General features: G+C 43.4%; 2 protein-coding genes across 2 annotated transcripts; both read left to right on the top strand.

The window, feature by feature from the left end:
- The first annotated feature begins 2,281 nt into the window (after nt 1–2,281).
- Nucleotides 2,282–23,131, top strand: NRIP3 (nuclear receptor interacting protein 3). Its single transcript, XM_073350640.1, has 7 exons — nt 2,282–2,472; nt 11,586–11,765; nt 13,120–13,202; nt 17,941–18,080; nt 18,753–18,808; nt 18,914–19,011; nt 23,050–23,131. Exons 1-7 carry the CDS (start codon nt 2,299–2,301, stop codon nt 23,063–23,065), a joined length of 747 nt encoding a protein of 248 aa, XP_073206741.1. The 5' UTR covers nt 2,282–2,298; the 3' UTR covers nt 23,066–23,131.
- LOC140913830 (cilia- and flagella-associated protein 77-like) lies at nt 4,333–5,193 on the top strand. Its single transcript, XM_073350638.1, has one exon. The coding sequence runs from the start codon at nt 4,333–4,335 to the stop codon at nt 5,191–5,193; it is 861 nt and encodes a 286-aa protein (XP_073206739.1).
- Nucleotides 23,132–24,640: the final 1,509 nt, after the last annotated feature.

Genomic DNA, 24,640 nt, shown 5'->3' with positions numbered 1-24,640 from the left:
TGGAAGAGAGGTGATGTCTTTGGAACCAGCGGATCTGTGTACTGTCTGAATCATATGGCTTATGGAATGTCAGTGGGGCCGGGGGGGGGGGGTGGGTTGATGTAAATATTTGAATAATTTCTCACTCTATCGTAAGTCACAGTCAGTCTTCCTGTCATCATCGGCTGGGAGCTATTCTGAATGAATGGTCTCCTGTTAGCCTTCAGCACCTTCCTAGCAGTGAAACTGTATTAAGGTTTAAATGTGCTAATATAAATTAATATGAGATTAATGCTGCATTGCTGCAAACGGACGGATTATATGAGGGGATGGGTCTAAGTGAGGAGGGATGGGTGACTGCTGCTCCCGCTCTGGCTCACCGTGAGCCACATTCTGATCCCCTTCCTCTCATTATGTAGCACCTTCCTGCATTTACTGTAATAAGACTACTTGTGGAGTGAGGTACTATTCAGCGGGAACACTGGGACGAGAATCTGGCCCTATGTAATTTACAGCCAGTTTGCCTACCTGCCTTTTTGTTTTTTTCTTTAAAAAAATAATCAGCTCAGTTTCTTCAAGAGGAGATAAATTTGTCTTTCCTTGTTGGTCAGTTTTTTTTACTTCTTAACCCCATCTCCACTTATTTTTGGTCACTTTCTGGGGCATTTTTCCCTGTCTGCCCCATTCCTTTTTGCGGCTAAACAGTGACAGACAGAAACTTGTGAAACCCCTATGAAGCCTACATAAAAATCTGAGTTATGAGCTGTGTCCCTGGTGAGAGACTGAAGCCCTGTGTGTGACCCAAGGGAGCTAAGGCTCTGTTTAGGGGGAAGATCCTGGCCTACAATGTGTGGAACCCATGCAGACTGTTCTAAATATTCAGACATGCGTGTCATAAGCATCAGCCCTGCCTTGTGCTTTCTGTGCGTGTGCAGGCATTATTTTTATTACTGAGTAAAAAATTACCTTTGGTCAAAACCATGCAAATATCTCTCTTTCCTCCTTATGTACAATCCAACCAGAAAACCTACTCATGTTTTCAAACATAAAATATTATTTTAATTAAAAAATAATTCTTGTCTTCATCCTCTGTTCTGTGCAATGTAAACTGCATGGCTGGCTAAGCTGTAGTATTCAAATGTTCAGGCTCTTTTGATAATAAACACATTGTCTTTCTTCAGCAAGCAAAATCTCATGTGAAACCCCTTGGGTATACTGAAACAAATCTACATATAGTGATGGTCCTTAAAATCTTCCCAGTTTCACATAAAATGAATGGATACAGATAAGCTGGCCTCAGTATCTGTGGTATTACCATGACACACTATCAGTGCTGCAGATATTTACCATATCAGATTACAGATAGTTAAGAACCAGGGTCTAATGGCTGCACAGGGAGTAAGGCCAGGCCACAAACCCCAGCATGGCCACGTGAGACCTACCCAGATCACGACGCCAGGTACAGGTGGGAAAGCAGGGGACTGTGTGCCCATATTTTCCCTCAAACCCCCCACTACCTGGGCAGGGGTGGGAGGGCTCTTCCCCACATGGTGTCAATCAGCAGTCACCTGTAAAGGGCTGTAGCAGATTCCTCCCCTCACTCAGTACAGGAAGGGAGTGGTTATGCCTCAGGGGGTGTCATTGAATCAGTGTCTCCTAGGGCTACTTCTGGGTAGTGCAGTTGTCACATCACCCCTTGCACAGGGCAGTGCCTAAAGCCATAATGTGACCCTTAGTTATCGAAGGCACCTGGCAAGCTTTTAAGAGCCACCCCTATATTGCTTATTGCACACATCTCTGCTTTATTTTTGTTTGAAGACCCACATCTGTTTTATTAGAAAACAAACTGGTTCCACTTGCAAACTCTTGTAGCTCACGAAAGCTTACGCTCAAATAAATTTCTTAGTTTCTAAGGTGCCACAAGTACTCCTTTTCTTTTTGTCTCATTTTGTGAAACTTTTTTTTTTTTTAAAACAACCCACCCGGAGTCACCCAGCAGTGTGAAGTGTGAAAGGCAGGTAGCCTATGGCTAATGTTCCTTTGTCATTCCAGTTCTCCCTTGCAGAGGAGCCAATGAGGAGTAAGTGTGCGGATTATTCATCTAGACCGAGTCTGAACTAACCCATGTTGTTTGTGCAGCATATTGCAATGTGCCTAACCCCGCCTTTACTACATTGCACTGGCTGGAGTACCTGCTGGTCTCAAACGTCATGAGGCTTCAGTTATAAGTGCAGACAATAGATAATTTCATTGCTCATTTTTATATAGGAGTGTAACGTCTTCAGAGAGAAAGAGAGTGAGAGGCACACAGACTGAAAGATGTTCTATTCAGGTATCCTCACCGAGCCTAGTCGGAAGGAAGTGGAGATGAGGGAAGCTGCATCTCTCCGACAACAGAGGAGAATGAAGCAGGCAGTGCAGTTTATTCACAAGGATTCAGCTGATCTGTTACCTCTGGATGGACTGAAGAAACTGGGGACTTCCAAAGACACTGTAAGATTTTTTTTAATTCATGAGGAAAAAATTATATTTAGGAGGCTAGCATGCATTGCTCTTCCCTCCCCCCCCCCTTCTTGTTGCTGTTTAGATATGTTTTTATGTTAAGAGGATAATGAACTTGGTTGCCTGTGGAAGCAGAGGTAAATCAGCATGACCATGAGGCTCTTGTATATCGAAAAAGGAAGTGGAAATATGATTTTAGTTGCTCCTGATGAGGTTGTTAGCCTTTTCACTACTAACCTCATTTACAGGTCTGTATCTCAGACCTCAAAACAATTTTAACAAAATAGATGCAATTTTACCAGTACAGAATGCTTTCTTTGTATTGGAGTACATCAAAATGGCTTCACATATAATATATATATAAATTTGGTAAAACATAGAATTCCTTTGGTATTTAAAAAATGTAAAATTGTTGACATTAAACTTTGCTCAATGTTTTCTGTCTATGCAGTTTAATTTCCTTTCATTGAGATTTCATATTCAGGCTATAAATACATATTTGTGATCCGTGTTATCTGGTAAATGGTGTACAGTATACAGTATAGTATCACCTCCCATTTCCAGAAGAACTGGCTTCCTTCTAAAAGCTAATAAATAAAAACTTCCTTGCTTTCTTTGAATAGGAATAAAGATAAAATAGAACATTTAAGGTTCTGATGTAAATGAACAAAATTCCCAACATGTAATGTAAAAGTTGAATATCACTTCCCCATTGAGTCTAGATCTTGGAGTATATAACATACAGTATGTCTGACTGCTGTAATATCTCACACTAGGTTAACTGAAGGAGCTGAACTTTCTTACTATTTTGGCAAATTAATTTCGTTCTAACCTGGTCTTTTTGCTTGGAAACTTTGCCTTAGATCTATACATAAGTAACCAGTGGAATGAGTTTGGTGTTCTCTGCATTGTGCATAACAGAGATTTGTCTGACATCATAGAATTCACACTTGGGCACAACTCAGGGTGACTAGAAATTCTTGCCTAAGGGGTACACTTGGGTCCAGACTTGGAAAGTACTTTTCAAGTCAACGTTGAATTGTGTTATTATTTATAAAGAGCCTAACACTGTGTGGTATTATTATTAGTATTAAAAATAGAGTCTAGAAACCCCAGCTGAGATTAGACCCCTGTAATGGTAGGCACTGAGAGACAGTCCCTGCCCTGAAGAGTTTACAGTCTAAACTGACTACAGAGACAAAGGGGGGGATGGGAGATAAAGGCACTGAGAAACTGACTGTGGCTCTTAATGAGCAGGTTAGCAGCAGAGCCAAGGATCAAACCCAGGTGTGCTGACTCCTGTGTCTAGTGCCATGTCTATCAGTGCCTGTCAGTGTTTGAAATGTGTAACCGGTGAAAGATTCAGGCCTTTTAGAGGCATTTGAGGTATTCTGGTCTGGAAATCTTTTTGATACATACAGTAGCAATTGTAATAACTTGATATATAAAAGAAGGAAAAATATTGCTCTTTGGAAGTATTCTTGTCTAGTCATGACAAGTCATTGTTGTCAGGGCTGGATTAGCAGCATCCAGAGTGTGGGAATGAACTCCCTTTGACATAGGGAAATTTCCTCCCTTCATTCCAAACCATCGCTATATCTGTCATGCTGGCTTCAACAGGGGCTTTCATTCCTTCTCTTCAGCAAGCACTAACAATTCACCCACAGCCATCTACCTCTTACTACTGTAAATGGTGACTGAATGGCAAGCAATAAATACATGGGTTGATGACCTAATATATCATAACAATACAGATTGTATGTTTGTGATGTCACCAGAGCCTCAAGTTACACGAGCAGGACTAACAAGTGGAGTTGTCCTCATCAGATGAGAGAGTGGGAGCAACTATCTATGCTAGTTTCTCGTTCATCAGCAATGGAAGCATCTAAGAGTCCAAAACCTTTTCAGAGGCTGAAAAAGAGGCACAGTGCTACTGTCATCTGTCCCCCTCCCCTGCTGCCCTTGAGAACAGCTGAGCTCCAACCTGGGATGGAAAATGAGAGAGTTGGAGTAGTGAGGGACACCATGCTCCAGAACCACCTCATCCTCAAGCCAGAGCTGGGAAAGACTCGCCCAAGGTGCACCCGGCTGCCTGGATCTGATTTTGTGTATGGACTAACCCTTCGTGGGACCGATGGGGGAGTTCCTGAAGCAATAGGCCACTGGAACTCAGTGAAACACATTAGCAAGGCCACAAAGGAACTGCCGCGTGATTTTGTTGCCATGAACCGTGGAGCAGTCATAGCTGGTCTTGTCACAACAAAGGAACACTACCGGTACCGCCAAACCCATGACATCCGCCGTGCGGAAGATGAAGAGCGTCACTTTAAAAGGGACCCGCCGCGCCTCCCTGATGCCATGATCTATGGAATGCCAGCTCGCCCATCCACCCCCATCATAGATGTTTTTCAGCACAAGTACAAGGAGCTTTGGATGGAGGGACAACGAGTAGCAGCCCAGGCTCATCATAAGGCAAAACAGAAAATAATGCAGCGAGGGAAAGTATATGAAACATATTCCACTACACTAAAGAAATACAAACAGCCCATGAAGCCAGACCCACTTTGGCATTTGCCCCACTTTCAGAAAGTGGGTCGTCATCTCGATACCTTCCCAAGCCAAGGAGATCGGGAGAAGGCTTTCAAAGTCCATCAGTCAGAAGCTGGAGTACGATGTGGAATATTTGCCCAGGGCATTTATACAAGCAGCTGAAAACTCAATAGGTTAAATTATTATAAATTGTGTAATAAAATAGAATATTCTCATTTCAGGTCTGAAAGAGAACAGTGGCAGTAACCAAACATATCAATCATAGACTTTAAGGTCAGAAGGGACCATCGTGATCGTCTAGTCTGACCTCTTGCACAACGCAGGCCACAGAATCTCACCCACGCACTCCTGTAACAAACCCCTGACCTATGTCTGAGCTATTGAAGTCCTCAAATTGTGGTTTAAAGACTTCAAAGTGCACAGAATCCTCCAGCAAGTGACCGCTGCCCCACGTGGCAGAGGAAGGTGAAAAACCCCCAGGGCCTCTGCCAATCTGCTCTGGAGGAAAATTCCTTCCCGACCCAAAATATGGCGATCAGCTAAACCCTGAGCATGTGGGCAAGACTCACCAGCCAGACACCCAGGAAAGAATTCTCTGTAGTAACTCAGATCCCACCCTATCTAGTGTCCCATCACAGGCCATTGGGCACATCTACTGCTAATAGTCAGAGGTCAATTAATTGCCAAATTTAGGCTATCCCATTGTACCATCCCCTCCATAAACTTATCAAGCTTCGTCTTGAAGCCAGATATGTCTTTTGCCTCCACTGCTCCCCTTGGAAGGCTATTGGAAGGTCTTGGAAGCTTCACTCCTCTGATGGTTAGAAACCTTTGTCTAATTTCAAGTCTAAACTTCCTGATAGCCAGTTTATATCCATTTGTTCTTGTGTCCACATTGGTACTGAGCTTAAATAATTCCTCTCCCTCCCTGGTATTTATCCCTCTGATATATTTATAGAGAGCAATCATATCTCCTCTCAGCCTTCTTTTGGTCAGGCTAAACAAGCCAAGCTCTTTGAGTCTCCTTTCATAGAGCCTGATTTTCAGAGGTGCTGAGCACATGTGAAAGTCAGGTCAGTAGTGTCTTGCCATCCTAATTTTGACTGCTGCCAGAAAGCTTTTCCGGCCATGTTTATTACATAACACTGTTTTGTAATACTTACACTGACGATGCCAGGTTTCAAAGCAGCAGCCGTGTTAGTCTGTATTCGCAAAAAGAAAAGGAGGACTTGTGGCACCTTAGAGACTAACACATTTATTTGAGCGTAAGCTTTTGTGAGATTTCCACTGTATTTTCCACTGACTGCATCCGATGAAGTGAGCTGTCGCTCACGAAAGCTTATGCTCAAATAAATGTGTTAGTCTCTAAGGTGCCACAAGTCCTCCTTTTCTTTCTACTGACGATGCAGCAGCGTCTTTCTTCCTTTATAGAGGAGTTTGATATGCACAAATAATAACTGTTTTAATTCTTGATATTCTTCCTCAAATATTTTTCAGTGTATTCTTTTTTTTGAATTAACTCCTTTTAGCCCAAATTACTTCTTGTAGGACTGTGAAACCGCCCCCTGGGCAATGTTTATTAGTATCTTTAATAAATTACTAGCACCCTGAAGTATTGCCAACCTGTAAATCTTTCAAACTGCTTTTGCCTTCTTAAGGTGCCTTAAGAATCCCAACACCTGTAACATGCATGAACTCAGAATGGGCCTGCTTCTAACTGATGATAGTGTTACCTACAGGAAATCACTGAATAGGCTTGAATAAAGACTGGGAGTGGATGGGTCATTACACAAAGTAAAACTATGTCCCCATATTTATCCCCCCCCCCCCCCGGCTGTTCCTCAGATGTTCTTGTCAACTGCTAGAAATGGCCCACCTTGATTATCACTACAAAAGGTTCTGCCCTCCCCGCCCCTGCTGGTAATAGCTCACGTTACCTGATAACTCTCCTTACAGTGTGTATGGTAACACCTATTGTTTCATGTTCTCTGTGTATATAAATCTCCCCACTGTATTTTCCACTGAATGCATCCGATGAGGTGAGCTGTCGCTCACGAAAGCTTATGCTCAAATAAATGTGTTAGTCTCTAAGGTGCCACAAGTCCTCCTTTTCTTTTTGCGGATACGGACTAACATGGCTGCTACTCTGAAAACTGAATAATAGGTGGAAGTGATTTTAATCTGATATCTGCAAGTGCGTTGGAAGAATATGGATTTCTTCTCTGTGTTTTTCCCTTCACATACAGTCAAAGCTCATTTATCTGGACCTTCATTATTCAATAGCAAGTATCAAATACAGTGAAAAATGTCCATTTACTGGCAGCTGCTAGCCAGTGAATCCAAATTATTTTTGTATCCTCCTTTTCATTTGTATAACAGAAAGTTAACTGTATCTTAGCACACATTGGATTTTGGCAGATATATTTAAATGTAATGTTATAAGTATTAGTTTATTTGCCAGTAATACATTGTCATCATCTCTCTGATCGAAAGCCTGAAGATTGACAGGAAACCTTCATGAATTGGGTGGTTTTCTTCCCAAACAGCTGAATTATGACTCATAATCCAAAAGTTATTGTGCACCGCCTCTTCAGTTTTACCCTCTGACTTCTCTCCTTCTCTTAACAACCGTACAGCAAGAATCCTTGCTCGCACCAAAAGTCCATCTGTGAAAGCTGACCAACAGACTGGTATCTTGACCACACACACACCTGACCATAAAGTCCTGAGAACAGCATGTGGAGCAGAGCAGTGGTTCCCAGACTTTTCACTAAGCTGACCCAGCAGCTGCATTTTGTCTTTTTTTGTGATCCACCATTACCTATATGGCCCCTCCACCACCTCACTCCTAATCCTGCCTGGTGCAGACGGGAGGCTGCAGTAGCTGGAGAACGAGCCCATCCTGCACCCACCTTGCAGCAGTGGCTCCCTGCTCTGGGCATCGTGACCTCGTGAGGGGGTCGCAGCACCACTCAGGTTTGGCCCAGTTGCCCCTCTGCTGCCGGGCCAAACCTGAGTGGCGCTGCGACCAGTGTTCCCTGTAATTTTGTATGTCCACGTGCGGAATGAATTTCGTTATGTGCACCAATATGGAGGTGATGTGTGGTGGGGGTGGGGCCGAGGGGTTCGGAGTGTGGGAGGGGGCTCAGGGCTGGGGCAGAGGGTTGGGGTGAGGGCTCTGGCTGGGGGTGTGGGAGGAGGCTTAGGGCTAGGGAAGAGGATTGGGGTGTGGGAAGATGAGCGCTCTGGCTAGGGGTGTGGGCTCTGGAGTGGGGCTGGGAATGAAGGGTTTAGGGTGCAGGAGGGGGTTCAGGGCTGGGGCAGAGGGTTGGATGAGGGCTCTGGTTAGAGGTGAAGGCTCTGGGGTGAGGCCGGGGATGAGGGGTTCAGGGTGAGGGAGGGGGCTCAGGCCTTGGGCAGAAGGTTGGGGTGCGGGGGGGTGAGGGCTCTGGATTAGGGCTGGAGTTGAGGGGTTTAGGGTGGGGGAGGGGGCTCAGGGCTGGGGCAGAGGGTTTGGGTGAGGGCTGAGGGGTGTCGATGGGGATGAAAGGTTCATGGTGCAGGAGGGGGCTTAGGGCTGGGGCATAGGGTTGGGGTGCAGGGACATGAGGGCTCGGGCTGGGGGTATGGGCTCTAGGGTTGGGTCAGGGATGAAGGGTTTGGGGGGCAGGCTTCCCCGGGGCTGCGGCAGGGAGAGAGGACTCCCCTCAGCCCTCTCTCGATGGAGAAGCTTGGGACTGGGTGAGAGATGCCTCTCCCTAGCTGCAGCAGTTCTGGCTGGGCTGGGCCGGGGAGAGGCACCTGTTGGGTAATTTGGACCCTGTTGAGTAAATAAGATGCTAGGCAAGGGTGGAAATTTCTATAATTAAGTTCCCTAGCTTTTTCCTACTCTAGCCTCAGGGATAGAACAGCACTAAAAATATTTCCCTGATCCTTATTATTATTTGTCATGTGCTTCAGTATGCTAAATCCTGTGAAAGGATACAAAGTGACATAGGCCTTGTCTCCAGGAGAGTGCAATCTAGTTCAATCACGGGCAAAACAGTTCAGATCGAGATGATACACTAGCTGATGGTACAGGCTTGCGGTGATGAAGAAAGGATGGAGTCTTGCAGATGCTGTCCATGAAAGGCTGTGAGGGAGAAGAGCATTTGAAGGAGAGAGGACAGGGTTTGATGCAGAGAAAAGGTAGTTGAGTCCAAGCGGAAGGGGGGAAGGTGTGAAGATGACCGTGCCAGAAGAGCACAAAGGGGCTATCTAAGGGGAGGCACGGGTGGAGCAGGAGGAGGAGTTGGAGGCAAAGAGAGCACAAATGTACATTTTGGAGGGGCCTCGTTTAGTTCCAAATAAATATACCAGCAGCATTCAACAACAGTGGGCTTCCGTGTATGGAAAGGGATTGGTGAAGGGAGACCTACATTATGGCATCAAAAGGGAATAGATTCAGTAGCTATTCCCAAGGGGATTGATTCCATGAGGGGCCACATATAGAAGTGAGAGGGCTATAAAGGGCAGTTAGAAGCCAAATACAGTTGGGGAAATTGGGAAGCGAAAAGTGAAGAAATAAAAACGTACATTCATTCCTCTGGTACCTCATCAGAGCTTAGCCCTGGGCCATATTCCTTCCAGCAGGCCTTTCTCTGCCCTGCATAGGGGACAGTGCACTCTGGAGATTTTTGTTTTTGCAGTTACCTCTCAATTGTTTCATCTGGGATAGGGTTTCCATCCCCAGAAATAGTCAGGGTGTTCAGACTTATGCATCAGTAGCCAAGGCTATCCGCTTACAGATCCAGGGCTTCACACAGCATCCTGTCCCCCATGGGAGCATGATTCCCTCCAGAACTGTACTCTGAGACTTCTGATCTGTTGCCCCCAAGCACAGCACTTGTGTGTGTGTGTGTGTGTGGTTTGATTTTCCTGTAGTATAGCTATTCCACCTGCCCTCCCTGGCTGGTCCCTTTGCAATCCACAGAGCCTATTCTTTGCTGTGCTCCCCACCCCAGGATTACAGTAAATGGAGATTGTGCTGTTGAACTAGCATGCTGGATGTCCCCCAAACCCAGTGTGAATTCAGGGGACAACTGGGCCTTTTGTTTGGTAGAACTGCTTGCTTGATTGGATGCTCTCTAGAGATCGAGATGTGACAGGCAGGCCAGAAATGTGAGCGGGGATGTTTGTGCTGCATAAATTGGTTAGTCTCTAAGGTGCCACAAGTACTCCTTTTCTTTTTGCAAATACAGACTAAAACAGCTGCTACTCTGAAACCTCTCATAAAATACTATAGAGGCTGAAGCGTCACATTTAGAGCTTTGTTTGTAATTTTCCTGCTATTTGCTTTATATGAATGTTTGGATCCAAAGGTTCCTTTGGTTTCTTTGTTTATTTCTCAGTTCTATTCTGTTGCAGCCTCACCTACCTGATGAAAGATGACATTTAGCAAATTCATTTTATAGTTATTTGGTCATATTTTTATTTTCTTCTTCTTTAATAAACTTTCCTTCCTTCAGCTACCTAGACACTCAATCGCTCTTTGACTGCTTGGCTGATACTTTGAACAAGCAGAAACAATGGTTCTCAGGCTTGTACACTGTCAGAACTATGAATGACAGAACTTTATCTGTTCTGCTTAGTGGTTAATAGTTAGGCAATGTATGTACACTGGAGGCGGTCTGTGACTTGTTAGCAAATCCTCAGGAGGGAGGAGAAAAGTGACCTACTTTGTGATATTTCCAAGAAAGGCTGGCTTATGAAGTACCTCCGTCTGATCACATATTTTACAGTAGTGTTTAGGCCCCAGCTAGGTGTCCTTGTGCTAGACACTGTCTCTGCCCTAAGAGGTTTACATTCTAAAGGGACAAGACAGACAGAGGAAGTGCTATCATCTCCATTTGACAGAAGCAGAACTGAGACATTAAATGCCTTGGTCACACAGGCAGCCTGTGGCAAAGCCAGGAATTAAACCCAGATGTCCTGCCATCCCTGTCTTGGGCTGTAACCACAAGACCATCCTTCCTCTCTGTTGAGGGCCTAATTCTGAGAGATATTGAGCACTTGCTGGTACGTTTCTCTTTGGCTTGGCTGGAGGGTTGTAGTGGCCAGTGTAGTATAGAGCAGTGCTTCTCAAGCTGTCTGATGTGGGGGACTCAGTAGGTCACGTAGTCCTCTGCATATTAAACAAGGCACTTAGTCAAAGGCCAAATTATTATCAGTTAAACTTCCAGATAGTTGAAGAATCAAATATATTTTATCAAGTCTTTCTGAAGTCTGTTCTGATTCCAATGTTAATATCATGCCCTCAACTTGGCTATCCTCTTGGAAGGGGAAATAATGCTCTCCAAATACTATTTTGATGTCACGGAGTTTTCCCTTGGCTAATACATTTATACTTCTTTTGGTCTAGGAATTCCTATTGAATGTAGCTGAAGTCAGGTAGGTTATTTAGCCTTTGCTGTCTATATAAAAGACTTGTTGAGACTCAAATCACCGACCAACGGAGCCCAACAGTAGTATTATAATTTTATAATTGTATTATTATTTTTTGTTTTGTTTTAAAGCAGCCACATAACATTCTGCAAAGACGCTTAATGGAGACAAATTTATCAAAATTACGAAACAACCGAGGGTCATGGACTCCAAAGAATGACATCTCAGCACAGACCAATAAGCTGAATCAAACCAAGCCAGACAACCCAAAGAAAAAGGAGGAAGAAGACTTAATATTAGTGTGCTGTCAGGTAATGCTTCCTCCATGTCTTCGCTAGCTTTTCCTAAATCCTTTTATCAGCAGTGCAGGAGGAATTGAACCCACCCATATAATAAAGGTACAACTAGGCTCCTTGTATTCCAGGGTTAGTGTTATGACACCCAATGTTTTTGCTGATGGGATATTATTTTTGACAGCTGTCTGTTTTCCTTCATACAAGGAAATGGACAATGTTGACAGCCCTGAAAAAAATGCATTGTTACTTTCCAGCTAACTGTTCTCTCTCATATGATGGATATAATAGCAGTTCTGCAAAGCAAAGGCTCCAGTAACTTAAAAACGCAGCTGTTATGCTGGGTGAGCCAAACATAAGTCTCCTGGGGCTTTGGAGTTCCTGTGCTCCTGAGATTCCCAGTACATCATCATCATCATCATCACCACTAACTTCCCTTCAGTGAAGGCAGCCTGAGTGTGGTAGAACTGTGTGTGTCAAACTCTAAAGCCTTCCTCTCTAGGCAGGCAAGGGTCTGTCTGTGTGGAAATGCTCCAGGGAATGTCCTGACTGCCATTCCCTTTGACATTGGAGCATATAGGATAGCAGATCTGGGGTATATTTATTTTAAAAGTTGGGATAATTTTGTTTTGTGATTAAACCCCCCTACCCTCAGTGTCCCCTGTATCTTAGTCCCCTCAGGTCCCATCTCTCTTTCCATAAGGCTCCCACTTCCTGCCATCTCCTAATATTGGATCTAGCAGAAGATGCTTATTTATAGAGCCAACAGGATGCTCAGTGCTGTATATATGTCCAGATCCTCAGATGCTCTAACGTAGCTCCACTGAAGTCCGTATAATGACATTGGTTAGGATCAGCTGAGGAACCAGGCCTGTAACTTTTGAAGGGGATAGGGAAGTTTTGATTGCCAGCATGTGGCCTCCAGTCAGCACAATGACTTTATCACTCTATCGAGAAGCTATGCCAGCCAAGGAATGGGATCTGCGACCTTTGGGGAAAGGGCAATCCCAGGACACCACAATAGGGACTATTTTTTTAGATATCTGATTGGCCCAATAGCTACAGATAAAGGTTCAATGGAAGTTGCAGGTGCTCAGCACCTCACAGGATCCAACCCTACATTTTCATTATTCTGTAGAGGAGTTTCATTTAAACATTAGTCTGAAATCCTCACGTGCGCTAAGCCACAGTTGAGAGCCTGAGGGAAATAGAAAAGAAAGTGCTGGAACACTGAAACCTCAGTGGTGACATAGCAGGTGCTGTAGGAGTGCTGTGTTCCATGTACGTGGACCTTAGCACAGATGCAACTAACATTGGATTTCTTTCTTACATTCTGTTGTTCCTTTCCAACGCTCTTGTTTTCTCCTTGCAGTGTGCTGGAAAGGACTTGAAAGCTGTGATTGACACCAGTTGTCAGTATAATCTCATATCGTCTGCATGTGTGGATAGGCTGGGGTAAGTGGCCTGTTTAAACCTAACGCACGGTACAAGGCAGCATGTTGAGTACTCATACATGGTATCATTGCTTCTGTACAAACAAGGAAAGCTTTCAGAATTTCCACATTATTTCTGAAATGGTATTTAGGGGCCTGTTCTTGTGCCCACTGACATCAGTAGCAAAATTTCTCCCCATCAAAAAGAAAGGAAATAGGTTTAACAATATTAGAAGACTGACTTACAATAATGTATGGCAAAACTCCCATTGACTTGAATGAAGCAGGGTAAAGCCATTGGTGTTGATATTTCCCCCCCAGCAACATTGAGGTTTCAAGATCAGTTTACCATGATTATGCAAACAATTGTAATTGTTCCCTACGCACACACCACTAGGTAAATAATGACCCTTTTCCATAAAGTCTGTTATTTATTTGCACAAGTCTTTAATGGCTGCAAAGCAGCTGCACCTGCTATGAACAAGGAAGTAAATCACAAGCATCCGACACTGACAAGTGATGATTATGCATTTAGGGCTCAGTCCTGGAAGGTGCTGAGCACTCCTGAGAGGAGAGAAGAATTCTCAACTCCCAGTGAAGCCAATGGAAGTTGACAATGCTCAGTATCTCTCCACAGTGAGCCTTTACACACCAGACCAGAATGGCGCCCCATGTGTCTGTTCTTGTCCATTTACATGTCAGACTTGATTCTTGTACTATTTTCAATCCCCTTAGAAAAAACAGTCCCAGCCATCAAAGAGAAAGTCTAACGAGCTGACTTAGGTCAATATATGGGCCAATTTCTGCTCCTACTGAAGTCAATGGGAAACTTCCCGTTGGCTTCAGTGTCAAAATCCCTCTCCGTCAAAGAGAGAGGAAATGTGTTTAAATATTAGAGTACAGACTTACAGCCATGTGTAGTATTGGGCCCTATATCAGGAAATTCAAAATTAAAGCAGTCACTGCCTCCCTATATTTATTTGTACTACAGTAGCACCTCAAGGCACCAATTGAGATCCGGACCCCACTGTGCCAGGTGTTATACTGACACACACAGTAAGAAATGATCCCTCCCCTGAAGGAGTTAGTCTAAAAATAAATAAATAAATTAAATAAATAGTATTATTAACCCCATTTTACAGATGAGGAACTGAGGCACAGAGGTCTTCAGGTCACTCAGGAAACCTAAGGCAGAGCTGAAAGCTTGAACCTGGACCTGAGTTTCTTGCTAGTGCTTTGACCAAAAGACCATTCTTTCTCTCAGCCAGCCTTTTGGGCCATTTCAGTTTATGTTTGCAGTGACCTGAGATATTGGGAGGTTGTGCTGCAGTGTGATTAATACAATAGCTTTGGTTAGTTTAAATCAGACATCGCACCCATTCAGTTCTGGCATCCACAGAGGCTCTTGTGCTGCAGCAGAATGCAGCAGCAGAGTTTACTTCAAAATGACTTAGATGATACATGGATCGACACTGAAAAAATTAGGGTTATTGAATATAGGCTTTTGTATTTCATGCGGCCATTGAAATCAGAGATTGAAAATACCTATGAAGAGACCTCATCCATTTCTCTGCCAGTACAAGAAGGTGCTTATAGTACATTGTCTAGTGTTACTTTGAGCAGTCTGGTTTTAAAGGTCCCAGGAAAGGACTCCACCCACTGGACTCCTGACTCCTTCACTGCCTAAGAGATCTCACCATCAGAATGTTCTTGATATTCAAACTGAATTCTCCCTTTCTTTTCTTCATCTTTTTACACTTACGCCTTGTGCCACCCTAAATACTTTCCTTACATGTTAGGTAAGAGATCAATTTAATTAGCCTGAAGTGATCTTCTAACAAATCCTCCATGCCTGGCAGTGAGGGGTATTAATGGGCTCGCTCTGCAGAGATGAGAAGGAGGATCCCACTTTATCATCATTTAAGTACCTCCTTTTGCTGGTTATGGCTTTTCAAGCTTGCTTTCAGGCCGATTTTCTGTCTGACTGAACATACATGAACACATTCATTACACACCCTCAAGGAGCTGTCACCATGCATCCATCTTGTCCTGAGGTTCTGTCCGTGTGGCGTGCTCTATCCACAGCTCTGCTTTTCTTAACTGAGTCTGGTTCTGACTTGCAATCAAAAGCAATTTAGAAAAGGCAAAAATCCATGTGCCTGCCCCCAAGTAATTGTTCTCTCCTTTGCTGCAGGCCACATTCAGCCCTTGGTTACAAATGTGCAACCCCACTGACGTTAATCTGGCCCTGACTAAGGGACAAAAGGGGCCAGATCTTGCCTTCTTCTCAGCTTCCTGTGTACTGCTATAGTGGCACAAAGGGGGCAGAAACCAGCTGCATCTCACCTGTGGATGTAGATCCAGCATAGCTGGCTCCTACCGACTTCCTTCTTTGCAGCCCTCAAAATAGGTGGTATTTAAGGAACAGGAAGGGTAATGGAGGGAGTGTGGCCAGAGTACTGCACTCCTGTCCTCTACTGGCAAACAGCTCCTCGGGCATTCTTTCCAGCTCAGGGAGTTTACAGCAGCACCCAGTCTGCTCTAAACATTTCCAGGGTCAGCATAAAGCCAGTCTGAAGATCAAGGAGTGACAAGTGTCTCCCTGATGCCTTTCCCCACCTGCATTGCTGTTCCCAGTAGAGACTGGGTGCAGCAGAGGATCTAGGCCAGTGATTTTACCTAACATCACAGAGAGACATGGAATTCCTGGCAAATAAATTGAGCTACTTTTTTCTATATAACGAACCCTTAACATTGAATATTAAACAGCAAATTTCAATGTCCCCCTCTGGCCGTGACCTTCTTAGAGGGACAATAAAACAGCTCCGGGAGCCTTCTGCATCCCATGGGCCAGATTTTCAGAACTGCTGGTTCCCCAGAACTCCAGCTGAAGTCCATGGGAGCTGTATGTGCTCAGCTTCTCTGAAAATCAGGCTCTTTGGTCCTGACACTGCAAGATACCAATCCCCCTTCCGCCCCAATGAAGTCAGTGGGAGTTTAGGGTGCCTGGCACCTCTTGGGAGGCTCAGGCTGTATGATCTTTTTGTGTATCATGGGACTGTGAGCCTGAATTCCTGTTCTTTTAGCTACATTATTCACCATCTGATGATGAATCATTTGGTCATAACTCAGCCAGGCAATGATGTCTACACACTGAGGTAGCAGAGAAGCCACACACTTGCCAGCTCCATAAAAAAGCTTTGCATCCCCAGCTGAGATATCTGTTGGCATCAGGGGCAAGACCCAAGGCATCTCTTTACCCTACATTTTACTATAAGCTCTGTCTGTCTAGGCTTTTACACTGCACTCAGTATACCTGAACACCCACACCTCCTATAAGACAGCCCAGACAGAAATAAATTGATAAATACAGATCTAAATACAACCCATCATCTCATAATTAATTATGGAAATTAGACAATAGCCTTCTTTGAAGAGAGTCCCTTTGGGGCTGAATTTGCCCCATTGTCTAATAATTCCTGGTGCAGCCAGGCAGAGTGCTGCTTAATATCATGTGAGTGCTGGTGGAAAACAGGATTTCCTAATATTGTGTTTATACTTCTCCTGAGTGGATTATCAATTTAGATGGTGAGGTCATCACTTTGTGATGCTCAGTCATGTGCATTTGGTAGAAATATTATTGGTAATCACCTGCTTCACTCTGAGCAATCACAATAATTAATCAGAATGTTAAATGGTAATGAAATCAGCTAAAGGAGTTTTGCCATTCTATTCCGTTCAGATGTAAAAGGAAACTCGGGGGAAAGTATTCCACTTCACTGTCTTTAATGTGCCTGGTAAACCAGAACACATGGAAAGATTTACAAAAAAATGGAAATCAACAGAATTAAGAAATTGAAACTTGTTGGTCCTTCGCTCGGCAAGACAGTTCTCTGGGACAGGAAAATGGTGCTTTTAATGGACCCAGCCTCAAAGTGCCTTGTTCAGGGTTGGTTCCTCTAGGGATGACTGCTCTTGTAAAGCAGATTTGTAGGGGGGAAAACCACCTTACAACAATCAAAAATGAATCTGGATTATCCCAGGCAGGAATTATTGCTTTGTGTTTGAATTTCTACTTAATTTCAGTTCAATATAAAATGTGAAAAAATGCACCTAAATAATCCATACATGTTATCAGAATAGTCTCTGGAATGTAGTGAGCTAGGGAAAATACCTTCTTGAAATATAATACATCATTGACAAGCCTTTCCTCTTCTGCTGGATATTTTATTTCTATGTTACCACTTCCAGGGAAGTAATTTGTCATCATCTCCTAATGAACAAAAATCACATATACTCTCCTAGCTGTAAGACAGTCTGGAGAAATTTTTGGCCAAATGATGATGTGGTGGTAGTAGTTCAACTGCCTTGAATTCAAAGCAGCGAACACCGGCGCTGACTTTGGAACATTGTAACTAGAAGACAGCTTCGGATTAACAGATTCTTCTGTCCTGGGGAAATGAGAGAGAACTCTAAAGAACAGGCGCCTTCAGAAAAATAAGCTGTGAAATACAACCCAAAACAATTTCTTCATTTTGGGCTTGATCCCGCCCCATTGAAACCAATGGGACTTTTGTCGTTGACTTAAACAGGAGTAGGATCAGGTCAGGATACTGTAACATCACAGACAGGTTACTAATAAAGAAGCTTCAGATGATAATCACTTAATAGGAATGAACTGAGAGCTCAAAGAATAGAGTTTTACTGCCATCTCAGCTGAGCAGCCACTGTTAAATACAGTTACTGATTTCAATGTACAGGTTAAAGGAGCATATCAAAACATGCAAGACTGAAGGAGAGAAGATTTCATTACCACGCAATATGAAAGTGATTGGCCAGATAGAGCATTTAGCTGTTACAGTGGGAACTATCCGCGTGGACTGTTCTGCAGTTGTCACAGGTAAGTGGTTGGGCAGTATCTTTCCAGTGCTGTAGATATGATATAAGCTGATCCCATATCTATTTCAGTGTGCTATGAAGTAGGTAGTGGGTTCATTTGTGCTCATCAACAACAAATGTGAAGCTGTTTGACCATTTTAAAATAGAGATCTTTACTATAAGAATGAAAGTATTTTTTCTCTTATTGTTTTAAAGTGAATTTATTGCTGGATCAACAGCGCAAGTCTGTCTGTTGATCCACAGAGCAGGTATCATAAAGGCATCAGCATGTAAGATTCCCTGTACTTCCCTACCAATAACATATCTTGTCCCTGACCTGGAAACAGTTTAGTCTCCACGGCGTATTCTATCCTTGGCGCCTCTGTTGGGACTGCCAAAAAAGATGATTATTTTGTGTTGTGAAAATCTGATCACTAGGAATTGGATGGAAGTCACCAAACTCATTTCACACCAGGACCTGATCAGGCAGTAATGACTTTCAGTCACTACCCTCTTTGGGTCAGAGGTGAAAAGCTCTGTAGTCTACTTCTGATCCCTCTGGGCTCATTCAGTCCCTTTAGTAACTGATCTGTATTTAGCTGAATGTTTTTCCATAAAAAGTGAAGATATTTGCAAAGAATACAATAGACCATTGTTAATTCAGAACCTGATTTTATTTATTTATTTTTTTTAGCAGAAGACAATGAGAAAAACTTTTCCCTTGGGCTCCAGACCTTGAAATCTCTGAAGGTAGGATTTCTCTTGTGTGTACCCTCTTGTTCTTTTACTATTGTGGAGAGGATCATTATGGGTTTTTTATTTCCCCTCTTACATTTGTATTTATTATTATTTTAGTGTGTCATAAATATGGAAAAGCATCACCTTGTACTGGGGAAGACAGAGAGAGAAGAAATTCCATTTGTTGATAATAACATCTCCACAAATGGAGAGGAGTAAGTATGTAATTCTAAAGCTGTGCTGGAATCTCATGGTGTGTGTTTTCCTTTTAGCCTGGAATGCAGATCTAGCTAAAGCAGTCATCAAACTGGACCTGATCCAAAGCCCATTGATAGAAAAGGAAATCTTTTCATCAATGTCAGAGGGCTTTGAATCGGGCCACTGGATTGTTTTCAGGTGATTCTTGTCATGTTTTTGTAAGCTATCCTCAAACAGTAGAGGGTCATTTTCAAAGAGATACACAGAGGGGATTGACTTAGCTACTTGGCTCTTTTTGAGGTTAATGGGGGTCATCTGCCTGACTCCTGACACTCTGCTTTGAGAATGTTCCCTGAGAAATATTTTTTCTGGAAAGGACTTTAAATACAAGGGAAATGAATACACACAAAACTCTTAATAGCCCACAGTGCAGAAATGTTGTGAAGCACTTCAAGGTAGTGTTGGTACCCCTTCCCCTCATGCTATCCTGTCACCAATGGTGCCTCTCTGCTGAGTTAGCTGATGGTCCGAGGCCATCCCCAGTGGAGGAGAAATCAGTGACTTGGAGTCTGGGTATATTCTAAGTGTCACTTGCTTTATTTACACACACCAGTCCTGAATAGAGGCAGTCAAGGAGCATGCAGGGCAATTCTTTCTTCTAGGAATAATAACAACACCTAGTTCTTGCATAGCTCTTCCCATCAAAGATCTCAAAGCACTTTACAAAGGAGTATCATAATCCCTCTTTTCAGATGGGAAAATGAGATGTAGAAGGATGAAGTTTCCTAAGGTAACCAGAGCTACAGCCAGAACCCAGATTTCTTGAGTCCTAGTCTGGTGTCCTGTCCATTAGGCCACATTATATCTCTCTTTGAGTGTTACATCAATGTCTGGTTACTAGAAAGCTACTCTACCTCAAATATGGACTCTAATCAGAGACCAAAGCAGAGACCAAACTCGCCTGCAGCTCACAGAGCTCCTTCTCTCAAGATCACCACTCTTTACAACAAAAATTTATAGCAACACAGCATGTCTTCCCAAAGCTGAACATTTGCTTATTGCTAAGGAAAAGAACTGGGAAGAACTATGTGTGAGAGGACCACCTGCTGACCCGTGACATAACAGTATTGTAAGTTTTCATAGTGTTGTTCAGGTGTCTTTTAGCAGCCTGTTGTTATCAATAATTATGTGTATTCTAGTAATACCTACGGACTTCAACTAGTTCAAGGCCCTGTTATGTTAAAGATGACCCCAATAAATATAGCCTAGTGAGGGGTCTCAAACATGCGGCCCGTGGAGTTATTTCCTGCGGTCCACCATAGGCACCAACTCCACTGGCAGCCAAGCTCCCCTCACCACCCCCACCACCCCGCCCTAGTGGCAATGAGAAATAGGACTTCAACTACTTCTGTTTGCTTTCATACGGCAACATGCCCAAAAAGTAGGCCCATGTACTAACAACGAGATTAGGGAGTCTGGGCACATGTATATACAGTGGTTGCCATTAAAAGTCAATGTTTACCAACAGGTGACACACAACTGTCTGTGAGATACTGCTGTTATTTTCCATTCTAAGCAAAGAGAAGTACTGACTGGGGGGTGATTGTGGTCCAATGTTGACTTTTTAATGGCAACATCTGTATGCAAGTCTCTGGCATTTCTGAGACTCCCTCCACTACCATCCTTTCCAAATCTTATGTTTTATCATGATGATACCAGACAGTGCCGCACCCCTGGCATACTCAAAAACTCCTGTTCACTCCCAACAAATTTACTACCGTAGCTCGGCTGAGTGCAGAAAGCTGCCCTTTGGCTACCTGGGTTAGAATGGAAATTTGGGATACTTGGTCCTTGGGAAATTTGGGATTAGGAATATCATTCATCTGACCCTTTCAATCTACAAGGTAAAAACAGTGTGCTTTTCCCTTTTCCTTCAAGACATATGTGAATATGGCAGAAGCTAAGGTTGTAGTCTGTTAGAACTGGCAACAGTAAGAGGTGCTAATATTGCTAAACAATACTATCTCTTAGTACTGACTGGGGTCCAGTCTTGCCATTTTTACTCAGCCAAAATGTAATGCGCAGACTCCAGTGCACCCATCATTTCCCAGTTCCTAGGACTCCGAGCGAAAGGCACCTACCCTTACCCAGTTCCTAGGACTCAGGGCCACCCATACCCACTACCTAGGGCTTGGCATAATCTGGTCCATTTAAGTACCAACCCTTACCCTTCCTTTGGACTCAAGGCATACTCTTCTACAGGTTTGCAGGATCTTTTTACCAGTGAAAGAACCTTACACAGAAATATCCTTATTCTCTATTTATTAATTACCAAGCAAAACACACATGCTAGGCACTGACTCCGTGGCTGCTCCAGGGCTGGAGCACCCATAGGGAAAAAATGGTCACTAGCAGCCCCCCCCATGAGTCCCCACCATCCCCCAGTGCCTCCCTCCCGCCGCAATCAGCAGTTTCACGGTGTGCCAGAGACTCTGGGGGGAAAGCGGGAGGACCGAGGATGTGGTGTGTCAGAGGTGTTCCAGGGGTGGGAAGAGGCGAGGTGGGGACTTGGGGGAAAGGGTGGAGTGGGGACAGGGTCTGATGCAGAGCTGGGGGTCGAGCCCCCCCCCGGCACATTGGAAATTCAGCGCCTGTGCTAAGCATACAATGCTATGCTCACCAGTCCTGATCACACAGGCAGACTTTCCCTATTGGCCACGCAAGGTCAGTTACATCTGGGTTCTGGTTGCTTGCCGCATGTTACGGTCATGCAGAGGATTCTTAGCAGCTCTGATTTTAAGGTGTGTCTTGTGGGGTGTGTAGTTCTTTCTTCTTTCAGCTCTTTCCTCCTCCTCCTCCTCCTCCTTCTTCTTCTTCTTTCCCCACTGCTGGTCTCCTTCTTTGACCCTAGTTTATATAGTGAAATTTGAGTCCTGCTTAGCTATACCTTAACCAATCATTTTACTAAAATATTACATAATAATTCTTTGACCAATCCTAACATATTGCAAAATAATTCTTTAACCAATCATATCCTACCACCTTGGTTGATTTAAATTTTTCAAAATTAGTTATGGAACAGACAGAAACAATCAAAGAACCAGACAGAGACCATACAGCTGAACAATAGAGAAGTAGGGACCATAAAGATAAAACAATAGAAGTATAGCTTTTACAATCACAACTGTTGATAAGTGATTCCTTGCCAGACAACGTTTTCCTTAAACAGCTTAAGAGATTCCTCACTTATCTGTGATGGTGGGTACTACTAGGGGGGGGCGGCTTCTTAACAGTCCAATATTAATTAGGTTGTTCTGATGTAATTTAGAAGAAATGTGAGGAGTTGACTTTTTGCTTCTTGGCTCTTGGCTGCTGCTCTCCTAATGACAGGTTTCAGAGTAACAGCTGTGTTAGTCTGTATTCGCAAAAAGAAAAGGAGTACTTGTGGCACCTTAGAGGCTAAGGTGGGCCACCAAGGTGGGCCATTGGAAATCAAGGTGGAAACGGCCCACCTTGATTATCATACACATTGTAAGGAGAGTGGTCAGTTTGGATGAGCTATTCCCAGCAGGAGGGTGAGTTTGTGTGGGGGGGTGAGAAAACCTGGATTTGTGCTGGAAATGGCCCACCTTGATTATCATGCACATTGTAGGGAGAGTGGTGACTTTGGATGAGCTATTACCAGCAGGAGAGTGAGTTTGTGTGTGTATGGGGGTGGGGGGTGAGAAAACCTGGATTTGTGCTGGAAATGGCCCACCTTGATTTTCATACACATTGTAAGGAGAGTGGTCACTTTGGATAAGCTATTACCAGCAGGAGAGTGGGGTGGGAGGAGGTATTGTTTCATGGTCTCTGTGTATATAATGTCTTCTGCAGTTTCCACAGTATGCATCCGATGAAGTGAGCTGTAGCTCACGAAAGCTTATGCTCAAATAAATTGGTTAGTCTCTAAGGTGCCACAAGTACTCCTGCTCTCCTAATGTGGCTGCAGAAAATAGCCCCAGACCTTACAGAAACTCCAGTTGTATTACATTCTTTTTTTCTTCCCATTTCAGCTCTTCTGAGGAATAAAGATTGAAACATCCACAAATGAGAAACCCTGACATCGAAGAAAAACTGCACAGCTGCTCCACATGAAATAGCAACGTGTATCATGGATAACACCTATGCTAGGCTACAGCTGTAAAGCTAAATTCAATCATATTCCGTAGCCAGTAACTTAGCAATGTTGTCTTGTTTTTGAGATAGAAACATATGCTTATTTTCTAGACTCGAATATAGTGCACCACTGATTATGAATGGTTTGACAAACCTGATGAGTTTACTCTAACGATGAGAATAGTACTTTTTATAGTAAACACAATTATTTCATTTGAGGCTATCTGTGATTAGAAGCTACCAGAATTAGATTTTTACTAATGATTTTTTCAATAGCTACTATTTATATTCACTAGATTGACACCACCAGGTTTAAATAGCCATAAAAGGAAGCCACTCATATTAAAATATCAACATGAATACCACATATTGGTAAAAAAAAATGACCCTAATAGCCATAACATTATTGCCATGTTATTAAGGATGTGACTGTGGAGTCTATGAGAAGAACAATCATATGATTATTCACTGATCAAATTTGTCTTCAGGACTTCTATTTACCAGAAGACTATGACCAGAACTATTCATAGTTCAATAACAGCAATTATCAAAAATTCTCCATCCTGCTAGATTTGTATGTTGAGTCACAAGCACAAAGTTTTACAGTTTAAAAAGCAGCCGTGATGCTGATAGACAATTTGGCCTACTAGATTCAGTCGTGAACCAAGCCTTAGTGGTGTAGGATATTGTGATCCAAATTCACTCTGAGCGCCTTTACTTGTCTCCCCACCCAAGTGCTACTCCCTGAGCCTATGCCAGCATAACAGCTCTAGCTTGAGCTTGAAACTACCCTTGGAGCACCAGCAGTTAGATGGCTGGGTGGACTTTAAACTCCTATACTTCAGCATCATTATCTTTAATGCACTACTTTTATATCTATCTGCAAATTCCCCAGGAAGTCTTAAAGTGCAAGACCAAACCTGATCCCCCTGAAGGAAACTGGGAGTTTTCATTGGGACCAGCATTTGGCCTTTTTTGCTATCTTATTTTAATGATGATGCCACTACTTCACAGAGAGCCTACCTGTATAACAAAAGAAATCCACTGCACCACTTGAAAGAATCTGACCTTTTACAAAAAGAAAGGGAGGACTTGTGGCACCTTAGAGACTAACAAATTTATTTGAGCATAAGCTTTCGTGAGCTACAGCTCACTTCATCGGATGCATTTTACAATGATCCTCTATATGTTTTTAAAGGCTAATGGGAATTATTTACTATCACCAGCTGAGGGGCTTCTTTCAAAGCTAAGAACTTTGCTAGCCAATCAAGTCAGCTAATATCCTTCCTTATGTTATTGAGTCAGAGTATTTGGCATAACAGGTGTCAACACAGCTAGATTTTCAAAGAGGCTCTTTGTACTGCTTCTTATGCTGTGTAACCATGGGGCTGAATCCTGCAGCCATTACTAAGCCTAACTCTGGTACCAAAAGCACTTAGGTACCAATTCAGCAAGGTACTTAAGCATGTACTTAATTTAAACATGCGT

Source organism: Lepidochelys kempii, chromosome 6, assembly GCF_965140265.1.
Source record: "Lepidochelys kempii isolate rLepKem1 chromosome 6, rLepKem1.hap2, whole genome shotgun sequence".
NCBI lineage: Eukaryota > Metazoa > Chordata > Testudines > Cheloniidae > Lepidochelys > Lepidochelys kempii.
Note: the sequence above shows the minus strand (reverse complement) of the source record. Positions and strands in the feature narration are given on the sequence as shown.